The sequence below is a fragment of the Oncorhynchus nerka genome, linkage group LG15 (genome assembly GCF_034236695.1).
Source record: "Oncorhynchus nerka isolate Pitt River linkage group LG15, Oner_Uvic_2.0, whole genome shotgun sequence".
In the NCBI taxonomy this organism is placed as follows: domain Eukaryota; kingdom Metazoa; phylum Chordata; class Actinopteri; order Salmoniformes; family Salmonidae; genus Oncorhynchus; species Oncorhynchus nerka.
The window spans coordinates 12,437,069-12,457,048 of NC_088410.1; the positions used below are offsets into that span (position 1 = coordinate 12,437,069).

Below are 19,980 nucleotides of genomic sequence, written 5' to 3' on the forward strand. Positions count from 1 at the left end.
TAGTAGCGGTGGTAGCAGTAGTGGTAGCAGTAGCAGTGGTAGTAGTAGCAGTGGTAGTAGTAGCAGTGGTAGTAGTAGTGGTGGTAGTAGTAGTGGTGGTAGTAGTAGTAGTAGTAGTGGTGGTAGTAGTAGCGGTGGTAGCAGTAGTGGTAGCAGTAGCAGTGGTAGTAGTAGTGGTGGTAGTAGTAGTAGTGGTAGTAGTAGTGGTGGTAGTAGTAGTGGTGGTAGTAGTAGTAGTGGTAGTAGTAGTGGTAGTAGTAATAGCAGTCGTGGTAGTAGTAGTAATAGCAGTCGTGGTGGTAGTAGTATTAGCAGTCGTGGTAGTAGTAGTAGTGGTAGTAGTAATAGCAGTCGTGGTGGTAGTAGTATTAGCAGTCGTGGTAGTAGTAGTAATAGCAGTCGTGGTGGTAGTAGTAATAGCAGTAGTGGTAGTAGTAGTAATAGCAGTCGTGGTGGTAGTAGTATTAGCAGTCGTGGTAGTAGTAGTAATAGCAGTCGTGGTAGTAGTAGTAATAGCAGTCGTGGTGGTAGTAGTAATAGCAGTCGTGGTGGTAGTAGTAATAGCAGTAGTGGTAGTAGTAGTAATAGCAGTCGTGGTGGTAGTAGTATTAGCAGTCGTGGTAGTAGTAGTAGTGGTAGTAGTAATAGCAGTCGTGGTGGTAGTAGTATTAGCAGTCGTGGTAGTAGTAGTAATAGCAGTCGTGGTGGTAGTAGTAGCAGTTGTGGTAATAGTAGTGGTAGTAGTAATAGCAGTCGTGGTGGTAGTAGTAATAGCAGTCGTGGTGGTAGTAGTAATAGCAGTCGTGGTAGTAGTAGTAATAGCAGTCGTGGTGGTAGTAGTAGCAGTTGTGGTAATAGTAGTGGTAGTAGTAATAGCAGTAGTAGTGGTAGTAGTAATAGCAGTCGTGGTGGTAGTAGTAATAGCAGTCGTGGTGGTAGTGGTAATAGCAGTCGTGGTGGTAGTAGTAATAGCAGTAGTGGTAGTAGTAGTAATAGCAGTAGTGGTAATAGTAGTGGTAGTAGTAATAGCAGTCGTGGTGGTAGTAGTAATAGCAGTCGTGGTAGTAGTAGTAATAGCAGTCGTGGTGGTAGTAGTAGCAGTTGTGGTAATAGTAGTGGTAGTAGTAATAGCAGTAGTAGTGGTAGTAGTAATAGCAGTCGTGGTGGTAGTAGTAATAGCAGTCGTGGTGGTAGTAGTAATAGCAGTCGTGGTGGTAGTAGTAATAGCAGTAGTGGTAGTAGTAGTAATAGCAGTAGTGGTAATAGTAGTGGTAGTAGTAATAGCAGTCGTGGTGGTAGTAGTAATAGCAGTAGTGGTCGTTTTTGTAATTTTTTTATTATTGCTATTTTATTTTGTTACCTTTTTATTTTATTAGGGAGTCATACTGAGGCCAAGGTCTCTTTTACAGAAGAGCCCTGAATTAAAACATATATATTAAATCATATGATTATGTTTGGTTATAATGAACATACCTTTTATCAGATAGTAAAACATCTCTTTTCATCCGCAGCCTCACCAACAGATGTCCCCTCTACAGGTACTGTTGACCTTCCACTGACATTCATCACCATTATAAACCTCTCAATAATAAACTAGAGATTCACCACCATTATAAACCTCTCAATAACAAACTAGAGATTCATCACCATTATAAACCTCTCAATTACAAACTGGAGATTATTGACCATTATAAACCTCTCAATAACAAACTAAAGTTAATCCTAGACAGTATCTTGTCATCTTAGATAGGGTTTTAATACATAATTTCCCCCTCCCAGTTTCAGCTGTTTCCCCTGCAGACCCTCCTGCCAACCTCTCTGCCCCCCCTGGTAGAGCCTTCATCAGAAGACACAGGATGGCTCTAGAGACTCGCCTGGGACTCTTACAGCCCATTTTCCTGCGTCTCCAGGATCATGGAGTTCTGATTCACGAGGAGAGGGAGGAGGTGGACAGCAAATCCACCAAGACCCTACAGAACCAAGCCCTGCTGGACATGGTGGCAAGGAAGGGGTCTCGCGCCCAGGAACACTTCTACCAGGTCCTGAAGGAAGTAGATCCCTGCCTGGTCGAAGACCTGGAAGAGCAGACAGTCTGAGAGGGAACAATGGATACAACAGCATCAGGATATATTATATCACTATACTAATACATGCTCTGAAAGAGACAGACAGTCTGAGACAGGTAGCCATGGATACAACCTCACAACCTCAGAAGATATCAAAACATTTAACAGAGCAGCACTTTGAGGAGGAGCCATCCTGACCAGAGGTGGTTGGTGTGTAACGTGATTGGACACCATTCTCACCAGCACTCCCATCAGTCTGTAGTTTACTATACAAGCCCCAGGTCTCAGGCAAGATGACATCACTGTGAGGCTACTGTCTACCCGACAACCTACCTGTGTTACTCTGGTACACTGGCTACAAACAACAAGATTTTTGAATTTCTATCTGGAACATGGTGAATGTTGAATCATCTTGGACAGGTCTCAGACAACAACATGTGAGACTTAACATCTACCAGACAACTGACTCGTACTGGACAGCTGTACTGGCTGAACACAAGATGTATCTCTGTTTAGAAATAGTGTATACAGTGGGGCAAAAAAGTATTTAGTCAGCCACCAATTGTGCAAGTTCTCCCACTCTTCTTGCTGGGCAACACAGACTTTCAACTCCCTCCAAAGATTTTCTATGGGGTTGAGATCTGGAGACTGGCTAGGCCACTCCAGGACCTTGAAATGCTTCTTACGAAGCCACTCCTTCGTTGCCTGGGCGGTGTGTTTGGGATCATTGTCATGCTGAAAGACCCAGCCAGAACGGTGTGGTATACATAGCAGAACGGTGTGGTTTACGTAGCAGAATGGTGTGGTTTACGTAGCAGAATGGTGTGGTTTACGTAGCAGAACGGTGTGGTTTACGTAGCAGAATGGTGTGGTATACATAGCAGAACGGTGTGGTTTACATAGCAGAACGGTGTGGTTTACGTAGCAGAATGGTGTGGTTTACGTAGCAGAATGGTGTGGTTTACGTAGCAGAACGGTGTGGTTTACGTAGCAGAATGGTGTGGTTTACGTAGCAGAATGGTGTGGTATACATAACAGAACGGTGTGGTTTACATAACAGAATGGTGTGGTTTACATGGCAGAATGGTGTGGTATACATAGCAGAACGGTGTGGTTTACATGGCAGAATGGTGTGGTTTACGTAGCAGAACGGTGTGGTTTACATGGCAGAATGGTGTGGTTTACGTAGCAGAACGGTGTGGTTTACATGGCAGAATGGTGTGGTTTACGTAGCAGAATGGTTGATGAATAGGGGAAACCTGTATATATATTTTCTAAGGCAAATATACTTATAGGTTTCCACCTTCATCTGGGTCTGGTGTTAGCTAGTTACTGGCTAGCTGGTTTTTCACCAGCATGAAACAAACGTGGGGGAAGGGTAGCCCAAAACTCAGACTAATTGTCAGGTCATTACATCAAGAGACATGCCAAACATGAGAGTCATACAAACTTCTTGACATCATTGATGGTCATGATATATGAACGTTGTCTGACAGTCAATACACACTGAGTGGACAAAACACAGGCTCTTTCCATGACAGACTGACCAGGTGAAAGCTACGATCGCTTATCAATGTCACTCGTTAAATCAACTTAAAACCGTGTAGATGAAGGGGAGGAGACGGGTTAAAGAAGGATTTTTTTAGGCTTGAGACATTTGAGACATGGATTGTGTATGTGTGCCATTCAGAGGGTGTTTCCTATGTGTATCAACAGTGGTCCACCACCCAAAGAACATTCAGCCAACTTGACACAACTGTGGGAAGCATTGGAGTCAACATGGGCCAGCATCCCTGCGGAACGCTTTCCACACCTTGTAGAGTCCATACCCCCAACGAATTGACACTGTTCTAAGGGGGGCGCTACTCAATATTAGGAAGGTGTTCTTAAATGTTTTCTACACTCAGTGTGTTTATATGTAAGGTACCCAGACCTCACCCTGTAAAGTTTCAACAAAAAAATTGTCCAAGATGATCTAGCTAGCTAAATTCCATTTGGGTTAGCTAGCTAAATTCCATTTGGGTTAGCTAGCTAAATTCCATTTGGGCTAGCTAGCTAAATTCCATTTGGGTTAGCTAGCTAAATTCCATTTGGGCTAGCTAGCTAAATTATATAGCCACCATTATTTCTTTACTGATGCTGTTACAATAACCAAACCATTTGTGAAACCATGCTATGAGTTGCTTTGTCTATCAGCAAATTTGCTTGATATAATCTCATCACAACACTGCCTCCATGTTGCTTGACATATGCGGTTCCCAAGGTGAGCTCCCCAGCCTCTCCTATAAGCCTGCGGTGAGCTCCCCAGCCTCTCCTATAAGCCTGCGGTGAGCTCCCCAGCCTCTCCTATAAGCCTGCGGTGAGCTCCCCAGCCTCTCCTATAAGCCTGCGGTGAGCTCCCCAGCCTCTCCTATAAGCCTGCGGTGAGCTCCCCAGCCTCTCCTATAAGCCTGCGGTGAGCTCCCCAGCCTCTCCTATAAACCTGCGGTGAGCTCCCCAGCCTCTCCTATAAGCCTGCGGTGAGCTCCCCAGCCTCTCCTATAAGCCTGCGGTGAGCACCCCAGCCTCTCCTATAAGCCTGCGGTGAGCTCCCCAGCCTCTCCTATAAGCCTGCGGTGAGCTCCCCAGCCTCTCCTATAAGCCTGCGGTGAGCTCCCCAGCCTCTCCTATAAGCCTGCGGTGAGCTCCCCAGCCTCTCCTATAAGCCTGCGGTGAGCTCCCCAGCCTCTCCTATAAGCCTGCGGTGAGCTCCCCAGCCTCTCCTATAAGCCTGCGGTGAGCTCCCCAGCCTCTCCTATAAGCCTGCGGTGAGCTCCCCAGCCTCTCCTATAAGCCTGCGGTGAACTCCCAGCCTCTCCTATAAGCCTGCGGTGAGCTCCCCAGCCTCTCCTATAAGCCTGCGGTGAGCTCCCCAGCCCTCCTATAAGCCTGCGGTGAGCTCCCCAGCCTCTCCTATAAGCCTGCGGTGAGCTCCCCAGCCTCTCCTATAAGCCTGCGGTGAGCTCCCCAGCCTCTCCTATAAGCCTGCGGTGAACTCCCCAGCCTCTCCTATAAGCCTGCGGTGAGCTCCCCAGCCTCTCCTATAAGCCTGCGGTGAGCTCCCCAGCCTCTCCTATAAGCCTGCGGTGAGCTCCCCAGCCTCTCCTATAAGCCTGCGGTGAGCTCCCCAGCCTCTCCTATAAGCCTGCGGTGAGCTCCCCAGCCTCTCCTATAAGCCTGCGGTGAGCTCCCCAGCCTCTCCTATAAGCCTGCGGTGAGCTCCCCAGCCTCTCCTATAAGCCTGCGGTGAGCTCCCCAGCCTCTCCTATAAGCCTGCGGTGAACACAGTCTTTATCAGCTAATGTCACTTTTTGTCCATTTGTGGACATGTATGTAATAATAAAGCATAAAGGCTTCATAATTCATAAAGTTCATGTTGACTGACTGATATTATCTCATAGAACAAAACGTATAAGATCTCCTAAACCTGTGTTAACCTCGGACTTATTTTGGACATTTATACCAAAACTATATTCATTCCACGTAGGGGTGGCTGAAAGAACTAGCGGTAACTAATTTCCGGGTTTTTGGACTACAAGCTGGCGAGCTCTATTTTTTTTTTTTTTTTTTTTTTTGCTGGCGAGCTCTATTGCGGATAAAATGCTGTGCCTGGTGACGTAGTGCACATATAAATAACTTGGCGTAGGGCACATTTAAAAAAAATGCGCTCTCGTCAACAGCTCACAGATAAAGTGGGGTAGGGATACCTACATAATGAGATAATTTGTATTAGTCAAACGGCAGCCAATCATAGATCAACATGCCCCCAGAATAAGACCCTCGATATTTATTGGAAATGAGCATAAAGCTCATCACCATGCACATTCACCACCCTGTGAACTTTATCATACTTCATTTAATCTGAAGCCTAATAAACGGCATGCTTTCCCGAGTCATAATGGAAGGACCACACAACATATCGCGTGACTACAAGTTTACCTTGATAAAATGGTTATTATATCAATATTTGCGCATAAAGGCGTTTTCCACCGCCAATTCTCACAATAAATTGTACCTACAAAAAAAGAGCCCGCCATGTCGAAAGAACGTATTGTCTGTCGGCATTTATCCGTGTACGAGCATTTCCTGTTTCCATCAGCCCGGTCGTGACTATCTTTCATGCATCAGGTAATTAATGGATGGATGGATGGATGGAGACCTGGTTACTCAAAATGCTATTTTACAGACTCAGAATGACTGTTCGGGACCTTTAGCAAGTGTAAACAAGTTATATTTTTTATCCACAGTTACACCAGAAGATGGCGCTACAGCGGGTAAATATAATTTCCTGTCTTCACCAGGAGATTTAGTTAAGAGTTCCTTAATTTAAATGCCTGATTATTGCAGCGAACACAATCGTGTATTTTATTTTTTTAATCCTAAACACGAGAAATAAAACATCAGTTACTAGATATAGTGTACATAGCCAAGTGCTCTGATATAGCAATAGAAATACATTCATGTAGATATATTCACCTGACTAAGGTGCAGACAACCATACTCACCACCTCGACATAGCCATGGCACAAACTGCTAACAGGAAGTCTGTATTGGCACAATCTACAAAACCATAAACATTTTGAATGTCTTCAATTACAAGTATTTAATGTAGACTCATCACACACAACAGGGAACTTGCTGTTTCCATACATCAACATAAAAGGTGACATCACCGTGAAAATATCGTCTTATCAAACAACGTGACTGTGCTACTCTGGTACACTGGCAGCTGACTACAAGATCAGGGACTGTTTTAATGTTGTGACCCAAACATCTTTATATCTGTATGTAACCGATGTGAAATGGCTAGCAAGTTAGTGGTGGTGCGCGCTAATAGCGTTTCAATCGGTGACGTCACTCGCACTGAGACCTTGAAGTAGTGGTTCCCCTTGCTCTGCAAGGGCTGCGACTTTTGTGGAGCGATGGGTAACGATGCTTCGAGGGTGACTGTTGTTTATGTGTGCAGAGGGTCCCTGGTTCGAGCCCGGGTCGAGCGAGGGGACGGACTAAAGTTATACTGTTACATTGTCGCATCTGGGGTGCCAGCCGTGGCATTTGTGGAGCGATGGGTAACGATGCTTCGTGGGTGACAGTTGTTGATGTGTGCAGAGGGTCCCTGGTCCGAGCCCAGGTTGGGACGGAAGCAATACAGTTACATTGGTGACATCACCGTGAGAATGTCATCTTATATCGTCTTATCAAACAACGTGACTGTGTTACTCTGGTTTTAATGTTGTGACCCAAACATGTTTATATCTGTATATAGTGCAGAAGCTTATATAATGGTATTTCTAAGCTTTTTAAAAATGTAAATGTCATAATTTTTTTTTACAGAAAAAATGTTGATGGATGGTCGATGATACCAATGAATTTATGTTTGCAGATTACAAGATCAACGACTGATATTTGAATGATCTTCTACTGTGACATGATACTTCTACTGTGACATGATACTTCTACTGTGACATGATACTTCTACTGTGACATACAGCATAGGCTAGCGTTTGTATTGTTAATAAGTTAGTAGTTATTAATGAATCTACATTTTCGTATTATGTACACTAGATGACCAAAGGTATGTGGACACCTGCTTATCCAACATCTCGTCACAAAATCATGGGCATTAATAATGAGTTGTTCCCCCTTCGCTGCTATAACAGCCTCCACTCTTCTGGGAATGCTGTCCACTAGATGTTGGAACATTGCTGCTATAACAGCCTCCGCTCTTCTGGGAATGCTGTCCACTAGATGTTGGAACATTGCTGCTATAACAGCCTCCGCTCTTCTGGGAATGCTGTCCACTAGATGTTGGAACATTGCTGCTATAACAGCCTCCGCTCTTCTGGGAATGCTGTCCACTAGATGTTGGAACATTGCTGCTATAACAGCCTCCGCTCTTCTGGGAATGCTGTCCACTAGATGTTGGAACATTGCTGCTATAACAGCCTCCGCTCTTCTGGGAATGCTGTCCACTAGATGTTGGAACATTGCTGCTATAACAGCCTCCGCTCTTCTGGGAATGCTGTCCACTAGATGTTGGAACATTGCTGCTATAACAGCCTCCGCTCTTCTGGGAATGCTGTCCACTAGATGTTGGAACATTGCTGCTATAACAGCCTCCGCTCTTCTGGGAATGCTGTCTACTAGATGTTGGAACATTGCTGCAGGGACTTACTTACATTCAGCCACAAGAGCATTAATGAGGTCGGGTACTGATGTTGTGCGATTAGGCCTGGCTCACAGTCAGCATTCCAATTTATCCCAAAGGTGTTTGATGGGGTTGAGGTCAGGGCTCTGTGCAGGCCAATCATGTTCTTCCACAACGATCTCAACAAACCAGTTCTGCATGGGACTCGCTTTGTGCACAGGGGCAGTGTTATGATTAAACAGGAATCATCTAGAACGTAATTTTAGCGTTAAGATCTCCCTTCACCGAACCATGAAAAACATCCTCAGACCATTTTTCCTCCTCCACCAAACCTTACAGTTGGAGCTATGCATTGTGGCAGGTAGCGTTCTCCAAACCCAGATTTGTCCGTCGGACTGCCAGATGGTGAAGCGTGATTCATCACAGTTCTTATGCTAACGTTGCTTCCAGAGGCAGTTTGGAACTCGGTAGAGTGTTGCAACCGAGGACAAACGATTTATACGCGCTACGCACTTCAGCACTCGGCGGTCCCATTCTGTGAACCATTCTTGTGTGGCCTACCACTTCACAGCTGAGCCGTTGTTGCTCCTAGACGTTTCCACTTCACAATAACAGCACTTACAGTTGACCAAGGCAGATCTAGCAGGGAATAAATTTGATGAACTGATTTATTGGAAAGGTGGCATCCTATGACGGTGCCACGTTGAAAGTCACTGAGCTCTTCAGTAAGGCCATTCTACTGACAGTGTTTGTCTATGGAGATTGCATGGCGGTGTGCTCGATTTTATACACCTGTCAGCAACGGGTGTGGTTGAAATAGCCGAATCCACTCATTTTAAGGGTTGTCCATATACTTTTGTATATATAGTGTATGTAATGTATATTGATCGTCCAACCCTCCATAATAAAATGAGACAGCAGACAGAGCTTAATAATTGACATACAATGTATTTATTCATTTTTGGTTATTTTCTGCCATTTAGAACTTTCCGTTGTTTACATTTTGTCTCTGTAGCAACTGTTTTTTTAAAAAGTCTAAAAAGTAAAAGGAAAAATACAATCGTTGCTAAACACCTAAAAGGGACGACATGCATGGAAGACGAGAAACAGTAGATTTTTTTCCTTTATTTTTCTTGTTATGCATTTTTATTCTTCTTCTTCTTCTTCTTCTTTTTGAGTAACATGATGCGTCCACGTCAGGCTCCAACACACGCGGCTGGTGCGGCTTTGTGAAACAGTATTAGAAAAAAAAAACTACATGTGACTCTAAATTATCTTCTTTTTTTAAACGAGAGAAAAATAAGTGGTTATAAAAATAAAGAAAAAGACTTGATGTCAGACGATGGAGGAAGAGGAGGAGAGAGAGAGGAGAGAGAGGAGAGAGAGAGAGGAGAGAGAGAGGAGGAGAGAGAGAGGAGGAGAGAGAGGAGAGAGAGAGAGAGGAGAGAGAGGAGAGAGAGGAGGAGAGAGAGGAGGAGGAGAGAGGAGAGAGAGAGAGGAGAGAGAGAGAGGAGAGAGAGAGAGGAGAGAGAGAGGAGGAGAGGAGAGAGAGAGGAGGAGAGAGAGAGAGAGGAGGAGGAGAGAGAGAGAGGAGGAGAGAGAGGAGAGGAGAGGAGGAGAGAGAGGAGAGAGAGAGGAGAGAGAGAGGAGGAGAGAGAGAGGAGGAGAGAGAGGAGAGAGAGAGGAGAGAGAGAGGAGGAGAGAGAGGAAGAGAGAGAGAGGAGAGAGAGGAGAGAGAGAGAGAGAGAGAGAGGAGGAAGAGAGGAGAGAGAGAGAGGAGAGAGAGAGAGAGAGAGAGAGAGGAGAGGAGAGAGGAGAGAGAGAGACAGGAGAGAGAGAGAGAGGAGAGAGAGGAGAGAGAGAGAGGGATGGGAGAGAGAGGGATGGAGAGAGAGAGGAGAGAGAGAGGAGAGAGAGGAGGAGAGATGGATTGGGGAGAGGAGGAGGAGAGAGGAGAGAGAGGAGGAGGAGAGAGAGGGGAGAGAGAGAGGAGAGGAGAGAGAGGAGGAGAGAGAGGAGAGAGGAGGAGAGAGAGAGGGATGGGGAGAGAGAAGAGAAAAGAGCTAGGGAGTTATGTTGCATCGGGAGTGGAGGGGAGAGGGATGGGGGAGGAGGGGGAGGATGGTGTGGAGGGAGAGGAGGGGGATGCTCAGGTACAGGTAAAGCAGGGGGAAGTTGTTTCAGTTTGAGGTACGACTGATATGGGGGGGGTGACTGTGTGAGGGTGGAGGAAGTGGAATTTGAAGGGGAGAGGGGTGGGGGCCGTTTGGGGTGAGTGTGTGTCTCAGTTTGAGGTGTCCGAGTGCACGCTGCCCGGTGCCCCGTGAGGGGGGGTGAGGGAGGGGGGGTCGGTGCTGTCCTGCCATCCACTATCAACCTGGAGAGAGAGAGAGAGAGAGAAAGGGAAGCGAGGAGGGAGAGAGAAAGAGAAGGAGAGAGAGAGAGATGAAAAGAGGGAGGGACAAATATTTTATAAAAGACATCAATTGAAGGTATTCACATGAGTTGGTCACCCACCTACAATATCTGTTTTAAAAAACTGGCATAGACAGTGGTGGTAAACAGAGTGTTACCATAGATACTGACATGAAGACAGTGGGGAGGAAACAGAGTGTTACCATAGATACTGACATGAAGACAGTGGGGAGGAAACAGAGTGTTACCATAGATACTGACATGGAAACAGAGTGTTACCATAGATACTGACATGAAGACAGTGGTGGTAAACAGAGTGTTACCATAGATACTCACATGGAGACAGTGGGGAGGAAACAGAGTTCCTCCAGGCAGCTCCTCATAACATCCCGTCAGGAGTGTAGCACGGTGCTGGGTATCCACCTGGAGGAACAGACCAGCAGGGGGCGCTTTACACACTAGTACAGACTAATACTACATTTATACACACACTAATACTACATTTATACACACTAACACTACATTTATACACACACTGGTACACACTAACACTACATTTATACACACACTTGTACACACGAATACTACATTTATACACACACTGGTACACACTAATACTACATTTATACACACTGGTACACACTAATACTACATTTATACACACACTGGTACACACTAATACTACATTTATACACACACTGGTACACACTAATACTACATTTATACACAAACGGGTACACACACTAATGCTACACTTATACACACTAATACTACACTTATACACACTAATACTAGATTTATACACACTAATACTACATTTATACACACACTGGTACACATACTAATACATTTATACACACACTAACACATAGACTGCTGCACATTAACACTGCAAACTCAAACACTAATAAACTAACACACACAGATACACACACTAACACACACACACACACACACACACACACACACAGGGTTCCAAGAGAGGAACACAAAGTTCCAACAGGGGGCTAAAATGTGCAACTGAACAGGGGTCAGAGGGGCTCTATAGGGGCTGGGGGGTTGGTAGCTGATACTACTAAAAGATACAACTGAACAGGGGTCAGAGGGGCTCTATAGGGGCTGGGGGGTTGGTAGCTGATACTACTAAAAGATACAACTGAACAGGGGTCAGAAGGGCTCTATAGGGGCTGGGGGTTGGTAGCTGATACTACTAAAAGATACAACTGAACAGGGGTCAGAGGGGCTCTATAGGGGCTGGGGGGTTGGTAGCTGATACTACTAAAAGGGGTGCAACTGAACAACTGAACAGGGGTCAGAGGGGCTCTATAGGGGCTGGGGGTTGGTAGCTGATACTACTAAAAGGTACAACTGAACAGGGGTCAGAGGGGCTCTATAGGGGCTGGGGGGTTGGTAGCTGATACTACTAAAAGGTACAACTGAACAGGGGTCAGAGGGGCTCTATAGGGGCTGGGGGTTGGTAGCTGATACTACTAAAAGATACAACTGAACAGGGGTCAGAGGGGCTCTATAGGGGCTGGGGAGTTGGTAGCTGATACTACTAAAAGATACAACTGAACAGGGGTCAGAGGGGCTCTATAGGGGCTGGGGGTTGGTAGCTGATACTACTAAAAGGTGCAACTGAACAGGGGTCAGAGGGGCTCTATAGGGGCTGGGGGGTTGGTAGCTGATACTACTAAAATTTGCAACTGAACAGGGGTCAGAGGGGCTCTATAGGGGCTGGGGGGGTTGGTAGCTGATTCTAAGGGGTATCAATGATACCACCGGGAACACAGGTGGCAGTTTGGGGGGATTGAGGGGGGGCAGGAGAGAGGAACAAGCAGCTATAACAGGGGAACCATTTTGGGGAGGGGGATGGGGGGGTCTTACTGCAGGCCTACCTGAGGCTGCAGAGGAGGGCTGAAAAATAACCCCTCCCCATTGGTCGGGTGTAAACCGGGGTGGGCGTGGCCTGTGTTGGGCCGACTGTACGACCCTGGCGAGCCTGCGGAATGTCATAACCAGCCAATCAGGAGAGAGGCTTTTGTGGCAGGGAGCGGTTGATTGGTGGGGCGGGTAGTAAGAGGCGGGTTTAAACTTTGTTAGAAGGGAGACTATGGGAGAAGTAATTGTGTGAAAAAGATGTGGCTGGTCTTGGTGGTGCCACTGTGTGTGTTTGTATGCGAGCGAGCGCGTGAAATGCACCCCCACGTGGTCTACGACTGTGTGTGTGTGTGTGTGTGTGTGAGTGCCCGAGTGGGTGTTTAATGTCCAAATGTGTGTGTGATGTCCGAGAGTGAGTGATACTGGCGCGTACGCACGCGTGTGTGTGACGTCCGAGAGTGAGTGATACTGGCGCGTACGCACACGTGTGTGTGATGTCCGAGAGTGTACCTGAGTTGGGCGTGGCGGGGGAGTTGGCCTGGCTGGCCTGTGAGGAGACGCTGGCTGCATCTACAGCTGTTTTCACAGCATACAGGTTCGCTTCCTCCTGGAACTTCCCTATGTTCTTCTTGTACCTGATCCTCTTGTTACCAAACCAGTTAGACACCTGAAAGAGAGAAGTAGAGGTAGGGGGCAGGGAGAGAAGTAGGGGGAGAGGGGGGCGAGAGGGAGAGAGAGAGAGAGAAGTAGGGGGCAGGGGAGGGAGAGAGAGGGGGACAGGGAGCGAAATAGAGGGAAGTAGGGGGCAGGGAGAGGGAGGGGGGGTGAAGGAGAAGGAGGGATGGGCGAGGGAGGTGGGACAGGAGGGGGAGAGAGAACTCAGTTTGAGGAAAAATGAAAATGATCTACTAATTTGAATCAAGTGATAACTAAGACCTAGTCAAATCTGAATCAAGTGATAACTAATACCTAGTCAAGTCTGAATCAAGTGATAACTAAGACCTAGTCAAGTCTGAATCAAGTGCTAACTAAGACCTAGTCAAATCTGAATCAAGTGATAACTAATACCTAGTCAAATCTGAATCAAGTGATAACTAATACCTAGTCAAGTCTGAATCAAGTGATAACTAATACCTAGTCAAGTCTGAATCAAGTGATAACTAAGACCTAGTCAAGTCTGAATCAGTGATAACTAAGACCTAGTCAAGTCTGAATCAAGTGCTAACTAATACCTAGTCAAGTCTGAATCAGTGATAACTAAGACCTAGTCAAGTCTGAATCAAGTGATAACTAATACCAAGTCAAGTCTGAATCAAGTGATAACTAAGACCTAGTCAAGTCTGAATCAAGTGATAACTAATACCTAGTCAAATCTGAATCAAGTGATAACTAAGACCTAGTCAAGTCTGAATCAAGTGCTAACTAATCAAATCAAATCAAATTTTATTTGTCACATACACATGGTTGGCAGATGTTAATGCGAGTGTAGCGAAATGCTTGTGCTTCTAGTTCCGACAATGCAGTAATAACCAACAAGTAATCTAGCTAACAATTCCAAAAATACTGTCTTATACACAGTGTAAGGGGATAAAGAATATGTACATAAAGATATATGAATGAGTGATGGTACAGAGCAGCATAGGCAAGATACAGTAGATGGTATTGAGTACAGTATATACATATGAGATGAGTATGTAAACAAAGTGGCATAGTTAAAGTGGCTAGTGATACATGTATTACATAAGGATGCAGTAGATGATATAGAGTACAGTATATACGTATGCATATGAGATGAATAATGTAGGGTATGTAAACATTATAATAAATAGTCAAGTCTGAATCAAGTGATAACTAATACCTAGTCAAGTCAAGTGAATCAAGTGATAACTAAGACCTAGTCAAGTCTGAATCAAGTGCTAACTAATACCTAGTCAAGTCTGAATCAAGTGCTAACTAAGACCTAGTCAAGTCTGAATCAAGTGCTAACTAATACCTAGTCAAGTCTGAATCAAGTGCATGCAGGTGCCAGAGCGTGTTTCTGGGAACTTTAAGACATGAATCACATTCTATTCTTCTCACCTCCTGGGGAAACGTTCAGATAACAACCTGTTCCTGATACAGTAAGTCTAACGTGGCTGTGGTCAAAAGTAGTGCACTTTGGTGGTCTCACATCTACCCTGTAATTGAATTGACTTAGTTGACATGGAAAATCAGCCGATTATATTGTCAAAGTAAACATGAGCAATAATACCAACAGTAGTGACAATATGAACAACAGTAGTAATACCTCCTATAACCCCCTACCCTGACCTCAGACATTGACCCCTGTGTGACCCCAGTTTGACCCTTATGTAGCAGACATGAGCCGGGCTCACATTCTCGTGATGAGGTAGCAATGCCTGCAACTTCAAAATCATTGTCACCAAGGGGGAATTTCCTCTTGGACTAACAGTCAAGACGTTGGTTTCTCCCATGGGAGACCAGGGTTCAGATCCAACCTCACATAACCCTCTACCATAATATTAATACCTCCCATAACCCTCTACCCTAATATTAATACCTCCTATAACCCTCTACCATAATATTAATACCTCCTATAACCCTCTACCATAATATTAATACCTCCCATAACCCTCTACCATAATATTAATACCTCCTATAACCCTCTACCATAATATTAATACCTCCCATAACCCTCTACCATAATATTAATACCTCCCATAACCCTCTACCATAATATTAATACCTCCTATAACCCTCTACCATAATATTAATACCTCCTATAACCCTCTACCATAATATTAACAGTATAATCTCCCATAATATTAATCCTATAACCCTCTACCATAATATTAATACCTCCTATAACCCTCTACCATAATATTAATACCTCCTATAACCCTCTACCATAATATTAATACCTCCCATAACCCTCTACCATAATATTAACAGTAGTATTAATACCTCCTATAACCCTCTACCATAATATTAATACCTCCTATAACCCTCTACCATAATATTAATATTAATACCATAATATTAATACCTATAACCCTCTAACCATAATATTAATACTCCTATAACCCTCTACCATAATACCTCCCATAACCCTCTACAGTAGTATTAATACCTCCTATAACCCTCTACCATAATATTAATACCTCCTATAACCCTCTACCATAATATTAATACCTCCCATAACCCTCTACCATAATATTAATACCTCCCATAACCCTCTACCATAATATTAATACCTCCCATAACCCTCTAATATTAATAATAACCTCCCATAATATTAATACCCTCTACCATAATATTAATACCTCCCATAACCCTCTACCATAATATTAATACCTCCTATAACCCTCTACCATAATATTAATACCTCCTATAACCCTCTACCATAATATTAATAGTAGTATTAATACCTCCTATAACCCTCTACCATAATATTAATACCTCCCATAACCCTCTACCATAATATTAATAGTAGTATTAATACCTCCCATAACCCTCTACCATAATATTAATACCTCCCATAACCCTCTACCATAATATTAATACCTCCCATAACCCTCTACCATAATATTAATACCTCCCATAACCCTCTACCATAATATAATATCCCATAATAGTATTAATACCTCCCATAACCCTCTACCATAATATTAATACCTCCCATAACCCTCTACCATAATATTAATAGTAGGATTAATACCTCCCATAACCCTCTACCATAATATTAATACCTCCTATAACCCTCTACCATAATACCCTCCTATACCTCTACCATAATATTAATACCTCCTATAACCCTCTAATATTAATATATTAATACCTCCCATAACCCTCTACCATAATATTAATACCTCCCATAACCCTCTACCATAATATTAATACCTCCTATAACCCTCTACCATAATATTAATAACCCTCTCCCATAACCCTCTACCATATTAATACCTCCCATAACCCTCTACCATAATATTTAATAACCCCTCCCTATAACCCTATCCCCTATAATATTAACAGTAGTATTAATACCTCCTATAACCCTCTCCCATAATATTAATACCTCCTATAACCCTCTACCATAATATTAACAGTAGTATTAATACCTCCCATAACCCTCTCCCATAATATTAATACCTCCCATAACCCTCTACCCTAATATTAATACCTCCTATAACCCTCTACCATAATATTAATACCTCCCATAACCCTCTACCATAATATTAATAGTAGTATTAATACCTCCCATAACCCTCTACCATAATATTAATAGTAGTATTAATACCTCCCATAACCCTCTACCATAATATTAATACCTAACCCCTCCCATAACCCTCTATAACCCCATAATATTAATACCTCCCATAACCCTCCATAACCCTCTACCATAATATTAATACCTCCCATAACCCTCTCATAATATTAATACCTCCCATAACCCTCCATAATATTAATACCTCCTATAACCCTCTACCATAATATTAATACCTCCTATAACCCTCTACCCTAATATTAATACCTCCTATAACCCTCTCCCATAATATTAATACCTCCCATAACCCTCTACCATAATATTAATACCTCCTATAACCCTCTACCCTAATATTAATACCTCCCATAACCCTCTACCATAATATTAATACCTCCCATAACCCTCTACCATAATATTAATACCTCCTATAACCCTCTACCATAATATTAACAGTAGTATTAATACCTCCTATAACCCTCTACCATAATATTAATACCTCCCATAACCCTCTCCCATAATATTAATACCTCCCATAACCCTCTCCCATAATATTAATACCTCCCATAACCCTCTACCATAATATTAATACCTCCTATAACCCTCTACCATAATATTAATACCTCCTAACCCTCTACCATAATATTAATAATATATAACCCTACCTACCTCCTATAACCCTCTCCCATAATATTAATACCTCCCATAACCCTCTACCATAATATTAATACCTCCTATAACCCTCTACCATAATATTAACAGTAGTATTAATACCTCCCATAACCCTCTCCCATAATATTAATAACCTCCTATAACCCTCTACCATAATATTAATACCTCCTATAACCCTCTACCATAATATTAACAGTAGTATTAATACCTCCCATAACCCTCTCCCATAATATTAATAGTAGTATTAATACCTCCCATAACCCTCTACCCTAATATTAATACCTCCTATAACCCTCTACCATAATATTAATACCTCCTATAACCTCTACCATAATACCATAATATTAATACCTCCCATAACCCTCTACCATAATATTAATACCTCCTATAACCCTCTACCATAATATTAATACCTCCCATAACCCTCTACCATAATATTAATACCTCCCATAACCCTCTACCATAATATTAATACCTCCTATAACCCTCTACCATAATATTAATACCTCCTATAACCCTCTACCATAATATTAATACCTCCTATAACCCTCTACCATAATATTAATACCTCCCATAACCCTCTCCCATAATATTAATACCTCCTATAACCAAAGGTCAAGACGTTGGTTTCTCCCATGGGAGACCAGGGTTCAGATCCCGCCCGTGATACTTCTGTGACCCTAGTTTGACCCCTATTTGACCTCTAACCTGAGAGACGGTGATGGCACACTTCTTGGCCAGTTCCTCCTTGGCCTCCTCACTGGGGTAGGGGTTAGACAGGTGGGAGTAGAAGTACTCATTCAGCACCTCAGTAGCCTGCTTGTTGAAGTTACGTCTCTTCCGTCTGACCAGAGAGAGAGAGAGGGGAGGTCAGAGAGAGCGAGAGAGAGAGAGAGAGAGAGAGAGAGGGGAGGTGAGAGAGACAGAGAGAGATGAGAGAGCGAGAGAGAGGGGAGGTGAGAAGACACAGAGAGAGAGCGAGAGAGAGAGGGGAGGTGAGAGAGAGAGAGAGGGGAGGTGAGAGAGAGTGGGGAGGTGAGAGAGACAGAGAGAGGTGAGAGAGAGAGAGAGAGGGGGAGGTGAGAGAGACACAGAGAGAGGTGAGACACAGAGAGAGAGCGAGAGAGGGAGGGAGGTGAGAGACAGAGAGGGAGGTGAGAAAGACGGAGAGAGTGAGAGACACAGAGAGAGAGAGAGGGAGGGGGGTGAGAGAGACAGAGAGGGCTGGTGGGAGGTGAGAGAGGGAGACACACAAACACACACACACACATCCACACTGTCTCTCTCCGTCTCTCTCACCTGGCGTCGAGGAATCTGGAGCGCAGGATCATGACGGCTTCACAGGTGCTCTGTTTGAGCTGCATCTGGATGGAGCTGAACTTGCGGTGGATGATCCCCACCATGCGCTCGATCTCCTTGGGAGAGATGGGCCGCGTACGACTCTGCTCCCTCAGCAGGTTCATCACGTGGTTGGTGAACTCACTGCACGCCTGGGGAGGGAGGAGAGGAGAGGAGAGGATGAAGGAAGGAGGAGAGGAGAGAGGAGGGGATGAAGGAAGGAGGAGAGGAGGGAGGAGAAGAGGAGGGAGGAGAGGAGGAGGGAGATGTCATTTTTTCTGAAGGGGAGGTACTGGTCGTGTCTGAATACCAATACTGAGTTCTAAATAGTAGTCTGTGAAATCTCTGCCAGGAGGTCATCAGGCTTTTCATCTCCTAGAATTCACTGCACCCTACTCAGGAAGAGACAGTTCCTTTCATCTAGTAGAATTCACTGCACACCACTCAGGAAGAGACAGTTCCTTTCATCTAGTAGAATTCACTGCACATCACTCAGGAAGAGACAATTCCTTTCATCTAGTAGAATTCACTGCACACCACTCAGGAAGAGACGGATCCTTTCATCTAGTAGAATTCACTGCACACCACTCAGGAAGAGACAGTTCCTTTCATCTAGTAGAATTCACTGCACACCACTAAGGAAGAGATGGATCCTTTCATCTAGTAGAATTCACTGCACACCACTAAGGAAGAGACAGTTCCTTTCATCTAGTAGAATTCACTGCACACCACTCAGGAAGAGACAGTTCCTTTCATCTAGTAGAATTCACTGCACACCACTCAGGAAGAGACGGTTCCTTTCATCTAGTAGAATTCACTGCACACCACTCAGGAAGAGACAGTTCCTTTCATCAAGTAGAATTCACTGCACACCACTAAGGAAGAGATGGATCTGTTCATCTAGTAGAATTCACTGCACACCACTCAGGAAGAGACAGTTCCTTTCATCTAGTAGAATTCACTGCACACCACTAAGGAAGAGAAGGATCTTTTCATCTGTTTGAAAACAGCTGATTATCAGATTAGGGGAGGAGCAACGAATGGCGAGGAACAAGCGTGATTGGATGATGCCTTCTCAATATGGAGTAGTATGTTGATATTTCAGGCTTCCTGCATTCGTTCACAAAACAGTATCTTCTAAATGGTATGTAGTACTACTA

General features: G+C 44.1%; 2 protein-coding genes across 3 annotated transcripts in view; one reads left to right on the plus strand and one right to left on the minus strand.

Moving 5' to 3' along the window:
• Positions 1-4,238, plus strand: part of LOC135560326 (uncharacterized) — a 58,432-nt gene extending 54,194 nt beyond the window's left edge. Inside the window, exons 28-29 of the mRNA XM_065002193.1 lie at positions 1,512-1,538; positions 1,780-4,238. Coding sequence (XP_064858265.1) covers positions 1,512-1,538; positions 1,780-2,096 — 344 coding nt within the window. The 3' untranslated portion in view covers positions 2,097-4,238. The remainder of the gene's footprint in view (positions 1-1,511; positions 1,539-1,779) is intronic.
• A 5,987-nt stretch (positions 4,239-10,225) lies between these two features.
• LOC135560016 (pre-B-cell leukemia transcription factor 1-like) overlaps positions 10,226-19,980 on the minus strand; it is a 42,075-nt gene continuing 32,320 nt past the window's right edge. The window contains exons 4-9 of one of the 2 annotated variants that reach the window (XM_065000997.1): positions 18,782-18,972; positions 18,191-18,326; positions 13,060-13,216; positions 12,567-12,670; positions 11,005-11,091; positions 10,226-10,630 (exon numbers count right to left, since the gene is read on the minus strand). In XM_065000997.1, the coding sequence (XP_064857069.1) occupies positions 10,538-10,630; positions 11,005-11,091; positions 12,567-12,670; positions 13,060-13,216; positions 18,191-18,326; positions 18,782-18,972 (768 nt within the window). In that variant the 3' untranslated portion in view covers positions 10,226-10,537. The remainder of the gene's footprint in view (positions 10,631-11,004; positions 11,092-12,566; positions 12,671-13,059; positions 13,217-18,190; positions 18,327-18,781; positions 18,973-19,980) is intronic. The other variant, XM_065000998.1, reaches the window with a different exon arrangement.